The sequence below is a fragment of the Pneumocystis carinii genome (assembly GCF_001477545.1).
Source record: "Pneumocystis carinii B80 chromosome Unknown supercont1.15, whole genome shotgun sequence".
Lineage (NCBI taxonomy): Eukaryota > Fungi > Ascomycota > Pneumocystomycetes > Pneumocystales > Pneumocystaceae > Pneumocystis > Pneumocystis carinii.
The window spans coordinates 381,778-400,859 of NW_017264727.1; the positions used below are offsets into that span (position 1 = coordinate 381,778).

Here is a 19,082-nt window from a genome sequence, read left to right on the forward strand (position 1 = left end):
CTATGGCAACGATCGCTATGGCAACAGTTTCTAAGACGATAGTTTCTATGACGACGGTTTCTATGACAACGTAGTCTAGAACATTGATAGATTAACAATAAAACAAAGTAATTTTTTATTAAAATCTAGCTGATCTACTCATTTAAATGCTTATTTCATATACCTGAAGTACTACAAAATGTCCAAGGCAGCAAAAATAACATTTTTTACAACAGCCACTTTAACGTTATGTATAGTTGGAGGAGTTCATTATATTCAGAATCAAGAAAAAGAAGTGAATCAAGAAATAGAATTATCAAAAGTCTTATTTTAAATAGAAGCTGTATGCCGGTGTGCTTCGAGATGAGGCACGTGAAGCTATTCGTAAAGAACGTCAAGAAGAACGGATTAATAATGAAAAACCAGAAACCAAATATAAAAAAAATGAATCATCAAGGGTTTCTTGAAACTGTTTGAATGCCCATAGATAAAATATTGTCCATTTATCTGATAATATAATCCAAAGTTTATTTAAAAATTAAACTATAATTTTTCTGTAAATAAATTTAGTTATTTACTTAATTATAGTATATTTTTTATAAATTATCATGAAAAGTCATGATTAATAATGTAGATGATTGTAGTTATTTCAACAAAATAGGTGATATAAGACTGTTCCATGGTAAAATCAATTGACCATCATGTTCTAAATCTGTATCTACACCAAATTTTCCGTAAACTTCCTCTCCAGTTTCAAGATCAATTTTCTTTTGTTTTTGATCACGTTTAGCAAGCTTTAGAGTTAAAAGATCTGACTCTGAGCGATCTATTAATGTTGCTGTTTTATAATCAGACAAGATGGGTTCATAACTATCGTTTATACAAAGATGTTTAAATGCAATAATAGATCCTACAGATGGAGGCTGTGTGAGGACAACAAATGTCTCTATATTATCTGGTAAAAGTGGCATATCTTCAGATGATGATGTTCCATCTGAAACTTTATGTTATTATTAAAATGAAGAAATCAATTAAACTGATTTACCTTTGTCTTTATCATTCGATGTTAAATGAATAAGATTAATAGGAACATTTGGAAGTTCACATTCTATTTCTTTAACAATGCATCTATCTTGCCATTTTTCATCATGTGCTTTATTATTTAAATCATATTCTCCATTTTCATCAAATCTTATGTGCTTTCCTTGACTATTGTCTATCCTTGAAATAAAATTCCCTCTTTTATTCTTTATATTCTTTTTTGTTGGCCTTATTTCAATCTTTGTATGATTTATAGTGTCACCTATTTTTTTTTCTAATTGTAACAAATCTGAAAATCTAGCTGATTCTGGAAGAATCCCTTTTTCTTTATACATCATCAGTCTTTTAGTTCTTTTTCTTCTTAAATTACGTGCTTTAGTAGAGGGCATTCCCTGTCCTGGCAACCTTTGATTTTTATTATGTGAAGATACATTATCTATTCTTGAACTAGATCTATAGAATTAAACCTTTTCTTCTAGATTTCCTATAACCTACTTTGATGATATGCTTGAATCTGAACTTTTTTTAGAAATAGATAATTTTGAGGATATTGATGATTCAGATGCAGATGCAGATGATGATGACGACGACGATGATGATGACGACGACACATCAGACGATTCTGAATCCGATTCTTTTGTAGCTGTTTCTTTTTTATATGGTTGTATTTTTTCTATTTTACTGGAATTGTCTTTATTTTTTAATGTATTAAAATGAATTGAATTGTCTTCCTGTGAAAAAGAACGTTCTATATTTTCAAAACATGATGTTTTCTCTTTAATAGAATTACTCTGTATAGTTCTCCTATGATCAGACATATCAAACCGTTTGTTATATTTTAACAAATATATATCATTTTCTATTTTATCTTTTCCAAAAGCTTCCAGATCCATAGATGTCCCTCTATTAAATATAGTATATATCCTATCACCTGCTTCAGGTGCATCATTAATTTTTTTTAATCTATTTATATATAATTAACTTTTTTTTAAAAAAAAAGCTTTATATATACATGATTAAATCATTTTCCCTGAGTATTTTAGAAACTGATGAGTTTAAAGGAAGATGGAATCCCTCTAATTCAAGACTTAAGTAACATGTATCTATATTAAATAAAAAAGTCTCAATGATTTGTTCAATTAAATCTCTAATTGTCATAGAATCTGATAAAGGTGAAATAGAATGCCAACATCTAAACTCAGGTAAAGGATATGAAGTTGAAAGACGTATCCTCATAATATCGTTAAAATATTGACTTAGTTTGATATTTAAAAAGCTTGACGTTTAACGACTAACTAGCCCTTTAAAATGTTTAATATGTAAAATAAAATATAAAATTCCCATCTAATTAATAATCTTTTGGTTTTCTGTGTTAGTAAATATAATTGAGTTTTTTTATGTATGTATAAATATATATTTATATATACATAAAAAAACTTGTCTGAATAGAATACTAGACATAACTGAAAAATTATGTATATATTTGAAACCTCCTTTTATATTTGTCTATTTTTAGATTATAAAACTAAAAATATTGTTGTTTTTGCTGTTATTTCGTTATAATTCAAGTAGTACTTAAACCGTTTTTAATCAATTAAGTTCAAGATTTATTCTATTTTCCAAAACTACTTCTTTAATCCTTTCTTTAATCCTATTTTTTGTAGTTGATTTATTTCCATATGAAGAATACTCCATTTTAACAAGATGATTACTTTCATTAAGTAAAATTGATGATAGAGAAAATATTTGTTTTGAAGCTTCTGAAACATCTATAACATTTTCATGTGGAAATAAAATAAATTCTATATCTGACCATGCCAATAAGAAAATTCTAAGTAAATCATGAACCGTTGTTAAAAATTCAAAAGGAAGTTTTCCTGGAAAAATAAAATTCAAAGGAAATATAGGACGAGATCGAATAATACTCAATATTTCTAATGTAAACCATAGTCCTATTATATAAAAATGCCACTATTGTATATTATTTTCTTGAAAAAAAAACCTTTATATTATACAAATCTTTTCAATGGCTTAATTCCTATAAAATTTGATACTAAAAAAACAATTGTTATTCCCCCATAAAACTGCAAGGTTGATTTAACACTTTCAAAAATAACATCATATAAAGAAACCGTTTCTGACCATTCAATCATTGATGATCCAAGTCTAATCCTTTCTTATTAATCCATATCATCCCTCATACTCTTCTTTAACCTTTCATATACAAATCTATGTCTTTCATTTGATAAAACATTGTATGCAAAACGTAATGTCATAAATTCTCTTGAATCTCCATTATTAATCTTATCAGGATGAACTTTTAACGTCCTGTAATAATCAATATGTTACAAATATCCATATATAACTGCTACATCTTGTGAAATCGTCTTCTTAACTCCCGTTTATTAACAATATATGGTGATATTCTTAAGATCTCATAAAAGTTCTCTGATGTTTTTACATAAAATTTACACAATATAAACATAAAATAAAGCATAATTAAAGAAACTGATATCTTTTTCCTATCTCTTTCAAAATCCACTGAGTTAACTGGTAATCTATCTATACGGCCTATACGTTGACACATCTTATAATATAAGCCTTGTAATATTCCAACTAATTTCCCTGAAAAAAGGCACCAAAAGATCCATAATATAACACCCGATATTAATTTCATCTTGTTCTTATGTTATTTAAGCGTATTTATAGGCATCTTAGGATTTTTAATATTACTAAAGGTTAGTATAAGGTATACGAGCAGATCTTAGGCTTAAGAAAGGATAAAAAAGTGAAGAAATGACAAAAGAACATAAGAAATCTAAGAAAAGAAGACGTAGTGAGGTAGATGATAATGAAGAGGAAAAAAAAACGGGAAAAAAAGGTGAAAAGAAGGAGAAAAAAGAAAAGTTATTAGAAAAGTCAAGATTAAAACCAAAAAATCCATTTTATACATATAAAATCGAGTTATATGTCTCAATTCCTCCTATTTATTCAGGATCACCGATGAAGGGGGTTGAATATTATCTTGATACAATGATTTTGAACTATTTTCCAGATATACAAGGAATTATGCTTGCATATAGGAATTGTGAGTTTATAGAAGAAGCGGCAAAGATATATTATGAAAGTCCATTTGCATTTTCATGGGTTCGATTTGAAATGTTAGTATGGAAGGTTAAAAGAGGGGATTATTTAGGTAGAAATGTTTTAAAAGAAAAAAAAGTATAAATTGATTGAATAAGAGGGTATAATTAATATGCAATCACCATCACATATTGGTCTTTTAGTAAGTGGATTTTTTAATGCTTCTATACCAAAAAATGGGATTCCAAAGACATGGTTTTATCAAGAAATTATGTCACAAAAAGAAGTAGAACAAAATAAGAATGGATATTGGATAGATGAAGATAAGAAAGTAATTAAGATTGGGGATAGATTATCATTTTGGACAGTCAAGTAAGTTTTAAAGGAATTTTTATTAAATAATAAAAATCTAGACTTGAAACTATTGGAGATATCGTTAGTATAGAAGGTAGAATACAAAATGAAAAAATGTATAAATGATATAATATATTATAAAAATATTTGAAATAGATATTTGAATGATTCAAAAACGCTTTCAAGTACAAAGAATGTTTCTATCCTAATAAAATAAACCCTAACTCACTCCACAAATTTGCATTTAAAGTGTATATATAACCCTTCTTACATATCTAGTCAAAAAGATTGGCCCAATTATATAAAACAAAGATTATGGATTACTATAATACGTACGATATTCAGAAAAATGGGTAATATTAATTAGATCATCGTCGAGTTATCATCTTGCAAAACAGGTGTAGGGCTTAAATCCTTAATGAAACAAAACATGCCGTCTAAAGTGGAACCATCAATATTATTATTTGGGAATAAATCTGTAATAGGACTCTGAGAATCCCAAGCAGAATCCGAAGATGCATCATATGAACTTGACAGAATAGGAACCGAATCGAATGTTTCCTTATTATTGCAATCTAATGTCCAAGTATACTGAGAAAGTGGATTAGAGGACAAAAACTGCAACGCCTGATGATCAAATGATAAAGGATGTTCAGAGGATGATCCACTGCTTTGCGGCATTGTCAAATATTGATCCGATGTAGTTAATTCCGTAGATGTATCTAGTATCGAAGGCGAATCATGAATTTGCATATACAAATTCTCTGACGTCCAAAGATCAACCGATGGCTCATTTGCCATCAAATACGAATGCAACCCCATTAAAGCCGGCGCTGTACGCGAATATGATGTACATGATAATCCTGGATATGTTTCAGCTGTCCCATATGGATCTTGATTATATATGGGAAGATTCGATACATGCTTATTCGTTAATGTTGTTGTCGACACATTATTCGACCATGATGTAGTATCATGAAGATTCATATTAGAAGTAAGTCCCGGTGATAATGCACCAGGAAATTGAACCATCGAATTTAAATATGGCTGAGGCGACTCAATCGTACTAGGTGATTGTGGCGATGGCGACATCAAAATGGGTGAAATTTGCATAGGCGGATGAATCCGACTAACAAATTCACACGGATAATTCGCCTTAATACAATGCGTACATTTTCCATCCGGCCGTCCTTGGTCACCCGAACATCGGATTTTACGTCTCCGGCATCGTTGGCATGCAACGTCAATTCTTTGTCTCGGAGAATCCGAACTTTTAAGAGGAAGAGAACGAGAACGATATGGAAATTTAATAGTATCAAGAGTTCTCGTTTTAAACAAATTATTATCAATACCCATCTTCTTATTAATTGATAAAAAACCCGGCGTAATATTCTGTGACACCAATGTTTCACAAGCTGAATGAAAAGTCATATAGCTTTTCCCTTCAATTTATGCTTCTTTCTTATTTCTTATTATTTCTTATATGGTTTTACGCTTTCACGGTTTTTTTTTTAAAATACTCTTTTTCCGTTATAAAAAATATTGAATAGTAACCCTCGCTTTCTTATACTTTATTACACACTCTTATGACACTATCCCTTACACTCTCCCCCTTTTAATACTTTTTAACTTTCTTGAGTCCTCCTGAGCCTATTATTATAAAATCTTATTTATGATTTCCTCTTGAAATGTGTGTTTTTAAAATATCTGCTTTGTAAAAACACCTTATTTAGTTTGGAAGAAATGTGATTTTTTTTTATATTTTTTGTTAGATAATTTCTACTTGACCGGATAAAGATAAAATTTCACGTAAGTTAGATGAGTTAAAAATACATAAATATGAAAGGAAAAAAAAAGAAGATATTTAATAGTATTAATTTAGAATAATTAAAGATATTTTAAGTGAAATAGAAGGGATTAATTAATAAGAAGTAAAGGAGAAGTAAAGGTATATAAAGAGATAAATATATATAAAAGACAAAGAGGGAGCGCCACTTAACTTAAAGAAGAAGATATATATATAGGGTTAGGAATGGATTTTTTTAGTGGTAAACAAAGATGGTAAGTTTATTGAAAATCTCCATATTTTGAATAAGTTAAGCATTTTCTAAAAATGAGGGGAAAGAGGGGGATCAGGAAGGGTTAAAAGAAAAAAAGTAGGAATTTAAGTGAAAAGAGAAAGGGTTGAAAAAAAAGATTAGAAATATGATAGAAGAAGTGAAGTATATAATAAAAGGGATATATAAGTAGAATTTAGTATTAGAATAGATTAAAAGAATAATAATAAGAATTTTTTAATAAGGTGTAATTTTTAAAGAAAAAGAGATAAAAATGAGAGGATTAGAAGAAAAAAGAATAATATAAGCTAAAAAGTAGAAAAAAAGAAAACAATATGTTGTAATAGGGATAATGAAAAATGATATTATTAATCGAAAAGCTAAATAAGGCGCTTTCCTAATAAGATTAAATTTTTAGGGTAGTTAGTTAAGAAAATCGGGTTAACCATGAATTTTTATAAATGAACGTTATATAACTTATCTTATTTAAGAAACTAATACAGTGTATCAATAATATAGTTTCCTAATAAGGTTTAAATTAAAAAAATGATCTCCTTTTTAGATTATATAATCGTAATCCTTTTAGAATGATTTTTTCTAAAAGGAAGATATAAGAATATTTTATTAAAATGTTTAGTAAATTATATCAGAAAAATATGTAAAAGAATTGTCTTAAATAATAAGGCAAATATGTATATATGTATATGTATTTATTATATTTTTTTATTTAAAGAAAATTTAAGTCGAAATTTTTCTAAATACAAAGATAGAGTTTTATATAGAAAGGTTAGAATTTATTTTATAGTTAAATGAAGAATCTTTGATTACTAAAGCCTTTTATTCTGCTTTATTTTTTGTATATCTGTAGATTCTTTAATAAATTTAAAAAAAAAATTTATAGAGCAATGAAATGATCGTTGATGATTTAAAGTTTTTGCTACGAGAAACGGAGAAAAATAAAGTTTTTTGTTATTTATTTTTTTATTTATATAAATAATTATCTTTTTTTATCATAAAAATGAAGTGAATTTTGAAAAATTAATGATAAATATGAATTGTTTTTATCAAGATCTTATCAACTAAATATAACTAAACTTTTTTTTTTTTTAGAAAAAAGAAGTACAAGTTCTTTTTTATTAAAATATTTTTCTTTTAGTAAAATTGAATTCCTTTTAATAAAAGATATTTTTTCGAATAAGATTTTATAAATTCATATTTTTATTATTATGCAGCTTGATTTATCCTTGGCTGGTCTTTTAGCTTGAAGGAAATAAGAAAATGTATTTAATTGTAATTGAAATAGTGTTATATATTCAAAGATCAAACATATATTTCTATATCTTATCTTTACACTTTTTTAATACAATAATTCTTTATTAGAAATCAATAAAAAATAAAAACAAGCTTTTTATTTCATAAAAAAACATATTAGACAATATTATATAATGTTAAAGTTAGGAAATTTATTTTAGAATTTTTTCAATTATCTAATATAATATGAACATGTTTTATCTGCTTTAAAATAGTTAAAAAAATCTATATCGTTTGATTTATAATGGTAATTTAATCTCATTCCCAACTAAAAGTAAATATAAGTATATACCTAATCACTATTTTTAAATAAATATTTTCTAAAACATTAATTAAAAAATAATCTTATCTGACATTAAGATCATTATATATCTTCAATCTAGAGATGAACCCCATATCAATGACTTGATCATTTATACTTTTCATTTTATTTATCTTATTTTCGACTAATATAAAAAATTGAACTGATTGTATTTTTATTTCAATTCATTCAATAATATAATAAAAAAGAAAATTATAAAAATTATGATCAAAATCTATCATGTCTTAGCGTATATAAGCATTTCATGTATAATTTAAACCTCTATTAATCAATTGAAAATAATGCCTATGAAATATGTTTTTATTTTATCATTAAAGATCCAAAATCATAAATCAATGTCTTTATAACATATCACTATCACTATCAAGGACTTAATCTGACATTTCTCAAAATTTATCTCAAATATTATCTATTAATAATTCAAATTATCTTTTAATTGAGCCAATTGAGTTTATCATCTCTATATTTCTATAGAAATATTTCGAAATAAAAATTTTATTCTTATGCCTTCCCTTAATCCAATTATGAACAACATTTAATTTCCCTCTATTTCTATTCATCGTTGATATACATATCATAAAGATCTTCATTTCCATATATTTCTTATAACATATATTTATAATATATTAAATATATATTATATTTTTTTATATTTTATTTCCTGAATAACATAAAATCCTATATAATGACATATTAAACGTCCAGATCATTGAATCTTTATCAAAAAAAGCCATCTTTCTGTTTTTTTTCCACTTGTTCATTATTTAACCAAATTTTACCAAATTACAACATAATACTGGAGATTTAACTCAAACACTATTTGACTTATTTTAATTAATAACTTCATTCAACTCCCTGTTTTATGTGTTAGAAATCCTTTTTTCAATAACTTTTTTCCGCTCAAATATTTTATATAGTAATAATTATATAAATCATATCATTATAAAAGTACAGATAATTAGATTTAAAGTGTCTAGAAGGATTAAAAATACATTTCTCTCCTATTCTTAAACAACAATTATCCTTGTTTTTTTTAACTATATTAATTTTTTTAATAAAAAATAACAAAAAATCTTATTTTTAATAAGAAAATAGACATTCATCTATTATCTTAATAATACTTGATGTTTATTATTCTTATATTTTATCTTTATTATATATATTTTTTCTTAAATACTCGTAAGCTTTATATTTTAGTTTTTAATAAATCTTAAGGTCTGAATGTTAAAAAAACATGAAAAGCTTAAAAATACAGGAGATTTCTTAGTTAAAAAGGAGTATTTAAAGGATTTATTAAGAAAAAATATAGAAAAGACTGTATTATTGGATAAATAGCTAAAAAATCCGGGAAAATTTGGAGAAATATAGAGAAATATATAAAGAAATATAAATAATAATATTAAGAATATGTTAAGGGATGAGAGCGAACAAAACGCGCATAATTGTGAAGAATCAGTAGAACCATATGAGATATTTGATGATGAATATGAGAATTCAGTTCAAAGCGTTGATTCAGATGATAGTTTGATTATTTTTACAAAAGAAGCGTAAACTATTTTTCTTGGTGAAACAGTCGTTTTTTAACGTTTAAAAGTCCATATACTGATATTTTATCAAACAAGACGCTTAAAGATGAGCAATCAGTTGAAGAAATTGGTCAAGAAAAGAGACCGCCGCAAAAAAATAGGTAGAATATGATTATTAATAGTTTCTATGATTTTCTTAATAAAAAAGCGTAAAATGTCAATCATTGTTAGAAAATAAGCAAAAGGAAACATTAGGAGTACCGAGTGATGTATCTATTTTAACACCATATTCAGTAGAAGAAATACCAGACTCAGAAGATAGCGATTCGGAAATAATTTTAGAAAATAAAGAAATAGAGCCTCCAAAGGCGTATATAGATAGAAATAATATTTTAGTACAAAGTAATTTGGGATACTTTGTTAACCCGGAACATAAAGCTGTTATAAAAGATCAAATGACTACAAAAAATGAATTTTTAAAATATCCAGATCGACCTTTACCTTGGAAAAAGCCGGAAACTCTTGGTACATCGAGTAATCCAATAGATCTTTCGGAAGATTTGTCAGGACAGATATATCATGCTCCTCTTTCTTATTCAAGGAATGAATATCAGAACCCTATGTTTCAAGGATCAAATATTTCATCAGCGTATTCACAAGTACCGGACACTAATAAGGAAATAATGGCACTCTTTGATAATATATACTCAATGAATGAATCTAAAATTAGAGAAGGGACACCAAAAAGATTACTTCCTACACTTATGGAACATCAAAAGATTGGCTTGAGTTGGATGAAAGAAAGAGAAGAAGGAACTAATAAAGGAGGAATTCTGGCGGATGATATGGTATGGTTATTATTTTTATTTCTTTTTATAATTTTATTTTAGGGTCTTGGGAAAACAATACAAGCGTTGGCACTAATTGTTTCGCAAGATGAAAATAAAATAGGAACTACTCTTATATGTACTCCAGTATCTCTTTTGCAACAATGGGCTCGAGAAATCCAGACCAAAACCAAACCTCCTCTTAAAGTATATATACATCATGGTAACTCTAAACGTATAATTCAACCATCTGAACTAAATAAATATGAAATTGTTCTTACTACATATGGAACTGTTGCACGTGATCACAACACTCTTATTAAACTCCAAAAGGAATCTGATCATTCCAAGTATATGCTTTATAAGCCTGCATTTACTTTATTAGAACATCATTGGCACCGAATAATTTTAGATGAAGCACAAGTAATTAAAAATAGACATACTTTATCAGCTCAAAGTTGTTACAAACTTCAAGCTACTTATCGTTGGTGTTTAAGTGGAACACCAATGCAGGTATGATTATTGAACATTTAATTTTAGTTCTAAATATCTATAAGAATTCTATAGACGAACTTTATTCATTGATATGTTTTTTACGTATTAAACCATATGATGATTGGTCTGCATTTTCAAATCATTTTTCTAAACACTTCAATAGATATTCTTCTTCTAATGATATCATGAAATCTATGAAAAGATTACAAGTATTGTTAAAAGCTACTCTCTTGAGGAGAACAAAAGCTTCTACTATTAATGGAAAACCCCTTTTAACATTGCTCCCTAAAAGCGTAGAATTGGTTTACATCATATTTAGTGACGAAGAACAAGCATTTTATAAAAAACTCGAAGCAGAGTCACAATTACAAGTAACTCAATATGTTAATGAAAATATCCTTGGTTATCATTATACAAATCTGCTTGTCCTTTTGTTGCGTCTTCGTCAAGCATGTGATCATCCATGGTTAGTTAAAACTAAAGATTCGATCGAAATATCAGAAAACGATTTAGAAGATCAAGAAAAGCTTGCTCGTGAAATATTTTCTCAACAAGTTCAGAATATTCAAAGACTTAGAGATTTCGAATGCCATGTTTGTTATGAAGTTATTCTTTCACCGAATTTTATTGTACCATGTGGACATTATTATTGCAGAGATTGTATTATTAGAGTAATAGATCAAAGTCAAAAAACTTCTATTATGAATGGCAATACTTCATTAGATGCTCGATGTCCGGAATGCAGATGTATATTCAATATGAAAAAAGTTATTGACTTTTCAGTATTTAAAAAAGTTTACGGTTGGAATTATGAACTTAATTTTATAAAAGAACATAATAAAGTTTCTGATGAAGGTGATACTGATGATGAAGATCTTACCGTTATAAAAGATAAAGGCAAACAGAGGGTTGTTATCGATAATAAAGTTACCGTCAACGATTTAGATGTAAAATTAGCATGGAAAAGGATATTTAATCATAAATTTATTAGACAAACAAGAAATAAATTCCAACAACATTTGCAGAAAAATAATGATCAATTTAAATCCTCTACAAAAATCGATAAATGCATTGAAATATTAGACAAAATAAAACACAATAATAGTTTAGAAAAAACAATTGTTTTTTCTCAGTTTGTAGAATTTTTAGATCTTCTAGAGATTTCTCTTCTTGTAAAAGGATACAAAATATTACGTTATGATGGACGAATGAGTGCAATACATCGTGATCAATCAGTATTCATGTTTGACCAAGATCCTACACATACTGTCATGTTAATCTCCCTTAAAGCAGGAAATTCTGGCTTAAATCTTGCCTCCGCTTCACAGTAAATATCAATTCCTATCTTTTTTTTTTTTCTTATATTTACTTATTTTAGATGCATTTTACTCGACCCATTTTGGAATCCCTTTCTAGAAGAACAGGCTATCAATCGTATACATAGAATTGGACAAACAAAACCCGTCCAAATTTATAAATTAGTCGTTAAAGGAACCGTAGAACAAAGAGTTTTAGATCTTCAAAAACGTAAACGTGATCTCGTATTTTTCCTTTCATTTACTCATTTATTTTATTAATAAAATTAGATAGAAAACGCTCTAGAAGAAAACGCTAGTATGCAAATAAGCAGACTCAATAAACAAGAATTATCCTTTTTATTTGGCCTCGAAAATACTTAATTTTATATTATCCTCTTTTTTTCACTTTTTATATTTCAACTATTATTTTACACAAATAACACTCTTTACAAATATTCTCTTCTATCATTTTTCTCTACTCAATTCTATTCTATTCTATTCTTGCACTTATATATTCTACTTATTTCACACAAAACATCTCATACACAAATAAACCCCTCTTATCCCTAATTACTACCTTATTTCTATAATTCCTTGCTTTTTTTCTACTTCCTCTTTTTCCACATACGCCTTGCCTTTAGTTTCAATAAAATTTTTTACCGACGGGAATTATTTCAACCAATTTATTATTTTTATAAAAAAAATAAAGAGGTATTGGAGTTGGAGGATATTTTAAGGAGTTTCTTAAGGATATTTCTATTATTTCTATATATTTTTTCTTTATAGTGAATTTTTTGTGAGGAAATTGGGATAGTTTTGGATCAAAGTTATAAAGAGTTAATGTTAAGGCAATTTTAAAGATAAATTAGGAGGGAAATAGATATTTATAAGGGATGTCTTTTAACTATGATTATGGCAAAGGGAATACGCCGTCAAGTTCGGTATCAACTGCACCAAGTCAGAATAACCAAATAGTACCGCCAACAAATGTATCGTCACCTACCTTTCAAACATCAAATGCAGTATCACAGAATATAAATAATGGGCAAATTCCGGCATCACAATCACCATTGCAAGGGGAGAATAAGACTGCACTTTGGTACATTTTTTTTTTATAATATTTTCTTAATAATATATAAGGATGGGAGAACTTGAGCCATGGGTAGATGAAGCGTTTATTCGTCAAGTTTGGTTTAATTTAGGTGAACAAGTAAATGTAAAAATGATACGTGATAAGTTTTCTGGGCATGTTTTAATATATTTTTTAAAGTGATTAATGGAGGATATAGTTCGAATGCTGGTTATTGTTTTGTTGATTTTTCAAGTACTGCGGCGGCATCAAAGGCTCTTTCATTAAATGGGACGATTATACCGGGAACTACTCGGTTATTTAAGCTTAATTGGGCCTCTGGAGGTGGTCTTTCAGATAGAAAGTATAAAAATCTATTTTTATAATTGATAGGGTATTAAATTAATTTTTTAGGGATGATCGTGAGCCGGAGTTTTCTATTTTTGTTGGTGATTTAGGTCCAGAAGTTAATGAATATTTGCTTGTATCTCTTTTTCAAAGTCGGTATCCATCGTGTAAATCGGCAAAAATTATGACAGATCTTGTATCTGGAATGTCAAGAGGTTGAGAAACTATTTGTGTATATTTTTTTTATATATATTGATGTAATTATTTTTAGGTTATGGTTTTGTTCGATTTTCAGATGAAATGGATCAAAGACGTGCTCTTACAGAAATGCAAGGTGTATATTGTGGAAATCGTCCTATACGTATTTCTACAGCAACACCTAAAAATAAACCAGGGATGAACCATATGAGTATGATGCATATGGGTATGGCTCCTTTGGGTTATTATGGAGCGCCTCAACCTATGAATCAATTTACAGATCCTAATAATACTACTGTTTTTGTTGGTGGTCTTTCAAGTTATGTTACTGAAGACGAATTACGTAGCTTTTTTCAGGGTTTTGGTGAAATTACATATGTAAAAATTCCTCCTGGTAAAGGTTGTGGTTTTGTTCAATTCGTACAAAGACATGCTGCTGAAATGGCTATCAATCAAATGCAAGGTTATCCTATTGGTAATTCTAGAGTTCGTCTTTCATGGGGAAGAAGTCAAAATAATTCAGGACCTATAGGTACACCTTACAGGTATGTTTTCTTTCTTTTTTTCACATTATTTTCTTATTCATATATTTATCTTTAGACCTAACCCTCCTCCTCCTGTTCCCTATGCATCTTTAGGACTTCCACCTCAACATGCTTATTCTAATTTTGCTCCTATTAATCCTAATGCAGCGCATATGCATCCACCACAACAACCAGGACAACCATTACCTGCACAGCCAGGACAGTTGTCGGGCTCACAAAATCCCATGGATCCCATTCCAGTAACTTTATTGAATGAATTATATTCTGCTACACGAAACGCACGACTAGATAGATTAGAAGCTGATAGGAGCAGTTTCCATGGCGTCTATGCTCAATGATTTTATTATCTATTCACTCAAATATAACTAACTTGTTTTTGTTAACTTTTTATTAATTTTATACGGCTCTTTTTGTTATTTTGATTGATGACGATAAGGAAATTGTACTGGATTTTGATAAACTTTGTTCTCTTATTTACAATTTATTTTTTGTCTTTGTTTTTAATTTTGTATTTTACTCTTTAGACAATTTATTTAAATAGTATTGTTTTAATGCAATACTTTACATATATATTTGTATATATTAATATATATTATTTATGGTCTATCTATCTCTTTATCTATCTCTTTATCTACACCTTAATATTTTATGTTTCGATTAACCTTATCTAAGCAGAGTTAAAAATAATCAATTTTTAACTAATAATAAACTAATAAAAAAGACATTAAATAGAAAGATATTCATAGAATTATTATAAGGATGCGTTATGCAGACTTTGATTGCTTAATTTTTCCTTTAAACCGGAGGGTTCCTATACCAGAGTTCCGGACATCATTCTGTTTGACGCATGATCCAGACCATATAACGGCATTAAATAACCACCAAAAGTTCTTAAATAGCCAAGTAAATTCGGATAATCTTGGTATAAATTCAAATACGAATTTATTTGATACATATACCACGTTAACGCTTCCAACGGTTACAACGTTTATTCCATGTCTTTCACCGTCGGATCCTATGAAAATATCATTGCATTCATGGACGTTACCACATATATCTAGACCGATGGCATCGATGCCACCTGAACCGGAAGAAAATGTTGCATATATACCTATGTTTGAGGCGCGGGTGTATATTGATGGAATACCTATTACATATCAGCTTATGTTACCGCATTCTAAATGGCCGATTGTTATTGATAGTTATAACGGTGTGTAATAAAGGAAATATTTTTATATGATTGATTTTTTTTTGAGATCATAATAATACGTCTCACAGATTTTATTTTCCATGTCATAAATTGGAAAATATATCTAGTCTTACGGGATATGCAATACCGCCTGATTTTTCATCGATTAAAGTGATTTTATCAGAAGGATGGTTGAAAACACGTGAAAATGTTCGACCATTATTTAAACGAGTTCGTAACATTGTATGCTTTATGTTTCAATATACAGAATCAGGTAATTCTTTTTATTATAAGGAATTTTTGATAAATATTTTTTAGAACTTTTAGAAGCATCAGGTATTTCTTATCCATCCTTTCGTCCTGTTAACAGCTATACTCTTTCATGCTTTTCACCTAATTCATATTTAAACTATCAATCAAACGATGTACCTCTTCCGCTTCCCAACAATAATTCACCTCAAAGTTCTCTTTCTGATACAAATTTGCAAATAACAACTAGTGTTGAAGATCAAATCGAAAATGTTACACACTTTAATCCTTTACCTTCTTCATCTTTCGATTTAAACAAATCACAATTCACCATACCAATCAATACTCAACCTTTTTCTGATTCTTTATCTGAAAATACTACATCAATTATTCATCATATCGATTCTGGCTCATCTTACAATATTTATCCTTCTTTAATTCAATCTCAAAACGACTTATCTTTAGATACTAACTCTAACGAAAATAAAGAAAACACTTCAAATACTCAAAAATCCCCACGTAAAACGATAATACGCTCTTCTCTTTCAAAAAGTCCTACCAAATTAAAAAAAGATCTCAAAACTCCAAAACGCTCTCAGCTTCTTAAAGAAATACAGTTACAAGGAATACAAACTTAGCTTCCTCATTCCATAAACATATCATTCACAATTTATTCTTCTATTAAATCAATTATTTATGCTTTCATATTCTTCTTTTCTATTTAATACATTTTTTTTTTTTACTATCCTTATCTACTATTTTTCTGATAAGCCTTATCGCTTACCTTAATTTAAGCTTGATGATTCATACAAGTTTAATCAAGAAAAATACAAAGATTAAGCTCTCTAATGACGTTGATAAGAGCTCTATACGTGAAATTGAAGCTCTTTTATCAGCAGTTCCAAGTCTTGAAGAACAATACCATGTTTTAAAGCTAATTGGTTATGGTACGAGTATTTAAAGGCGAAAAAAGGCCTATAATTATGTGGAATAGGGACTTTTAGCTGTGTTTTTAAAGCAATTGATTTGAAATATCATGAATATGACAATTCTTCATGGGAAAAAGGAATTAATAGTCTAAGATATTGTACAAGACTTTCAGTGCAGCAAACACGTTATGTGGCAATTAAGCAGATCTATCCAACACAATCAAGTCATAGGATTGTGAAGGAGCTTAAAATACTTAATGAATTAAAGTAGAAATGAAATATTATCTTTTGAAGATAATTTAATTGAATATATAGAGGTAAACCATCAGTAACATGTGCAATTACGGCATTTCGATATCAGGGTAGAAATATGTCTAGATATGAATGTATTTGTAATGAATTTTAGATCAAGTGTTGATTGTTTTGCCATATATTATGCATTCTGATTTTAGGGAATTTTATCTAAGTTATACATTATCAGATGTTTCAATTTATATTCGTGAGCTTTTCCGGGCATTAAGCTCTGTTCATGAGCTTTCAATTATTCATAGGGATATTAAGCCGGCCAATTTTTGTTGGAATCCATTTTCTAAAAAAGGATCTCTTGTAGATTTTGGATTAGCACAAGTAAATATGTGATTTTTATGAATAAAATGATTTATATGAGTTCAGTGGGAAAATGAATTTGATACATCATGCACTTGCAGTAAAAAATATATGTCAAATAATCCAAGTTTTCTTGATAAGGAAAATATGGAGTCATTTAAATTATTAGAACCGAATAATGCTTATATTAAGAAGGATTTAAGGTATATTAAATACAATTGTTGTATATTTAATATTTGAAAGGCCATGCAAAAGAGGAGAAAGAGGAGGAACAAGAGGATTTAGGGCACCTGAAGTTCTTTTTCGTTGCAAAAGTCAACGTTGCGGTATTTTCTAGATATATCAATTTACTAATTATTTACTAATATTTAAGCAATTGATGTTTGGTCAGCAGGAATTATTCTTTTGATTTTTTTCATTAAGAGATTTCCTCTTTTTCAAAGTGAAAATGACATAGATGCACTTGTTGAATTAACACATATATTTGGTCGGCAAGAAATGAAAAACTGTGCTCGGTTACATGGTATATACATATATATACATCTCAATTAAGCTATTTATTTACATTTTAGATTGTTCTTTTGATGATAATATACCTTCAGTTCCTGATTCAAGAATTGCTTGGTGGCAATTAATCAAAGTATTTTCAATTAATGATAATTATTCAATATTTGATGGAGAAGATAACTTAATTGTTAATTTTGCATTAGATTTTCTAGAAAAATGTTTAACACTTAACCCTTCTGAAAGAATTCAGTCAAAGTCTGCTTTACAACATCCTTTTTTGAACTTCGTTTAAGTAGGATCATATTTTTGATTTTTTTCAACACAAATTATACACAATTATATAAGTATTTTTATGAATTTATAGGAACAATATATGCACCTAGGCTTCCACCTCCTCCCCAGTCTTTTTGAGGTATTAAAACAAGGTTAATATCTGTTTCTTTACTATCTATTTTTCGAACAACTAATATTTCTATTTCTTTCTAAACTAGTTATTAAATATTAATATTTATATCAATTTTTATACATTTTCTGATGCCTGAACAAGTCGTGAAACTGCTGATATTGTATCATGACTTCCTGCATGAACCGTACCAAATTTTTTGATTAAATCACCTAATAAAATACTTCAAAAAACATACCAATACATACTTAATACCTTCCTTCATGAAGCCCTGCCAAATAAGCCGGTGATTTATGCATAATATAGTTAACCTTTGCAAAAGGCCTATAAATAGGCTCTTGAACAATTGAAGGTCCATTTAATACATGAATATCATGAAGTATAGTCTCCATACTATCTGTTAATTCCCGATAATCATTTCTAAGCCTGTTTATTCGTGCTCTTGCCATTCGTACTTAAAAGGTTTATAACATATGGAGAATATATATAAGAGTCTACCTTCAACAATATTTATATCAGACCTTGGAAAGCCTTCTTCATCTATTAAAGACGTCTCCATATTAACATTATTCTTTAAGATATATTAATGTTTAAGGCTATATAGTTCTAAGAAAAACCTGAGATAGCACTTGACTTAATGATTGAAGCTCTTGTTTAATATCATCTATACGCTGAAGAATATCTTTAAGTTCAGCAGGAATCTGAGATGACTCAGTATTTATAAGGATTCCCATAAAATAAGGCT

General features: G+C 28.2%; 12 protein-coding genes across 12 annotated transcripts; 7 read left to right on the forward strand and 5 right to left on the reverse strand.

Moving 5' to 3' along the window:
• Positions 1-132: 132 nt before the first annotated feature.
• On the forward strand, positions 133-492 carry T552_03271 (hypothetical protein). Its single transcript, XM_018371780.1, has 2 exons — positions 133-274; positions 318-492. Exons 1-2 carry the CDS (start codon positions 179-181, stop codon positions 444-446), a joined length of 225 nt encoding a protein of 74 aa, XP_018224579.1. The 5' UTR covers positions 133-178; the 3' UTR covers positions 447-492.
• Positions 493-623: 131 nt separating this feature from the next.
• Positions 624-2,256, reverse strand: T552_03272 (hypothetical protein; the record flags this gene model as incomplete). Its single annotated transcript, XM_018371781.1, has 4 exons — positions 624-979; positions 1,025-1,473; positions 1,516-1,983; positions 2,033-2,256. 4 exons carry the CDS (start codon positions 2,254-2,256, stop codon positions 624-626), a joined length of 1,497 nt encoding a protein of 498 aa, XP_018224580.1.
• Positions 2,257-2,610: 354 nt separating this feature from the next.
• On the reverse strand, positions 2,611-3,697 carry T552_03273 (hypothetical protein; the record flags this gene model as incomplete). The annotated part of the gene is made up of 4 exons (XM_018371782.1): positions 2,611-2,991; positions 3,036-3,186; positions 3,235-3,348; positions 3,393-3,697. The coding sequence occupies 4 exons, from the start codon at positions 3,695-3,697 to the stop codon at positions 2,611-2,613; spliced, it is 951 nt and encodes a 316-aa protein (XP_018224581.1).
• A 75-nt stretch (positions 3,698-3,772) lies between these two features.
• T552_03274 (hypothetical protein) lies at positions 3,773-4,617 on the forward strand. Its single transcript, XM_018371783.1, has 3 exons — positions 3,773-4,216; positions 4,263-4,476; positions 4,518-4,617. The coding sequence occupies exons 1-3, from the start codon at positions 3,817-3,819 to the stop codon at positions 4,582-4,584; spliced, it is 681 nt and encodes a 226-aa protein (XP_018224582.1). The 5' UTR covers positions 3,773-3,816; the 3' UTR covers positions 4,585-4,617.
• A 158-nt stretch (positions 4,618-4,775) lies between these two features.
• T552_03275 (hypothetical protein) lies at positions 4,776-5,942 on the reverse strand. Its single transcript, XM_018371784.1, has one exon. The coding sequence runs from the start codon at positions 5,887-5,889 to the stop codon at positions 4,822-4,824; it is 1,068 nt and encodes a 355-aa protein (XP_018224583.1). The 5' UTR covers positions 5,890-5,942; the 3' UTR covers positions 4,776-4,821.
• A 1,202-nt stretch (positions 5,943-7,144) lies between these two features.
• Positions 7,145-7,780, forward strand: T552_04207 (hypothetical protein; the record flags this gene model as incomplete). Its single annotated transcript, XM_018372258.1, is given in 8 exon segments — positions 7,145-7,151; positions 7,166-7,173; positions 7,200-7,207; positions 7,259-7,286; positions 7,321-7,371; positions 7,417-7,476; positions 7,626-7,640; positions 7,748-7,780. 8 exon segments carry the CDS (start codon positions 7,145-7,147, stop codon positions 7,778-7,780), a joined length of 210 nt encoding a protein of 69 aa, XP_018224584.1.
• Positions 7,781-8,473: 693 nt separating this feature from the next.
• On the reverse strand, positions 8,474-9,251 carry T552_04208 (hypothetical protein; the record flags this gene model as incomplete). Its single annotated transcript, XM_018372259.1, is given in 9 exon segments — positions 8,474-8,557; positions 8,682-8,700; positions 8,720-8,750; positions 8,918-8,956; positions 8,966-8,972; positions 9,039-9,047; positions 9,141-9,149; positions 9,162-9,185; positions 9,246-9,251. Coding segments are annotated over 9 exon segments (228 nt in total).
• Positions 9,252-9,486: 235 nt separating this feature from the next.
• On the forward strand, positions 9,487-12,721 carry T552_03276 (hypothetical protein). Its single transcript, XM_018371785.1, has 7 exons — positions 9,487-9,695; positions 9,743-9,835; positions 9,883-10,522; positions 10,565-11,014; positions 11,059-12,323; positions 12,375-12,537; positions 12,583-12,721. Exons 1-7 carry the CDS (start codon positions 9,556-9,558, stop codon positions 12,673-12,675), a joined length of 2,844 nt encoding a protein of 947 aa, XP_018224586.1. The 5' UTR covers positions 9,487-9,555; the 3' UTR covers positions 12,676-12,721.
• A 377-nt stretch (positions 12,722-13,098) lies between these two features.
• On the forward strand, positions 13,099-14,835 carry T552_03277 (hypothetical protein). Its single transcript, XM_018371786.1, has 7 exons — positions 13,099-13,120; positions 13,164-13,393; positions 13,435-13,539; positions 13,584-13,727; positions 13,778-13,926; positions 13,983-14,454; positions 14,510-14,835. The coding sequence occupies exons 2-7, from the start codon at positions 13,188-13,190 to the stop codon at positions 14,790-14,792; spliced, it is 1,359 nt and encodes a 452-aa protein (XP_018224587.1). The 5' UTR covers positions 13,099-13,120; positions 13,164-13,187; the 3' UTR covers positions 14,793-14,835.
• A 332-nt stretch (positions 14,836-15,167) lies between these two features.
• T552_03278 (hypothetical protein) lies at positions 15,168-16,576 on the forward strand. The gene is made up of 3 exons (XM_018371787.1): positions 15,168-15,664; positions 15,711-15,917; positions 15,962-16,576. Exons 1-3 carry the CDS (start codon positions 15,214-15,216, stop codon positions 16,528-16,530), a joined length of 1,227 nt encoding a protein of 408 aa, XP_018224588.1. The 5' UTR covers positions 15,168-15,213; the 3' UTR covers positions 16,531-16,576.
• Positions 16,577-16,652: 76 nt separating this feature from the next.
• T552_03279 (hypothetical protein) lies at positions 16,653-18,266 on the forward strand. Its single transcript, XM_018371788.1, has 8 exons — positions 16,653-16,839; positions 16,887-17,088; positions 17,137-17,183; positions 17,228-17,448; positions 17,494-17,630; positions 17,671-17,753; positions 17,801-17,950; positions 18,000-18,266. Exons 1-8 carry the CDS (start codon positions 16,692-16,694, stop codon positions 18,224-18,226), a joined length of 1,215 nt encoding a protein of 404 aa, XP_018224589.1. The 5' UTR covers positions 16,653-16,691; the 3' UTR covers positions 18,227-18,266.
• An 18-nt stretch (positions 18,267-18,284) lies between these two features.
• Positions 18,285-19,071, reverse strand: T552_03280 (hypothetical protein; the record flags this gene model as incomplete). Its single annotated transcript, XM_018371789.1, has 5 exons — positions 18,285-18,416; positions 18,461-18,560; positions 18,593-18,791; positions 18,836-18,908; positions 18,955-19,071. The coding sequence occupies 5 exons, from the start codon at positions 19,069-19,071 to the stop codon at positions 18,285-18,287; spliced, it is 621 nt and encodes a 206-aa protein (XP_018224590.1).
• Positions 19,072-19,082: the final 11 nt, after the last annotated feature.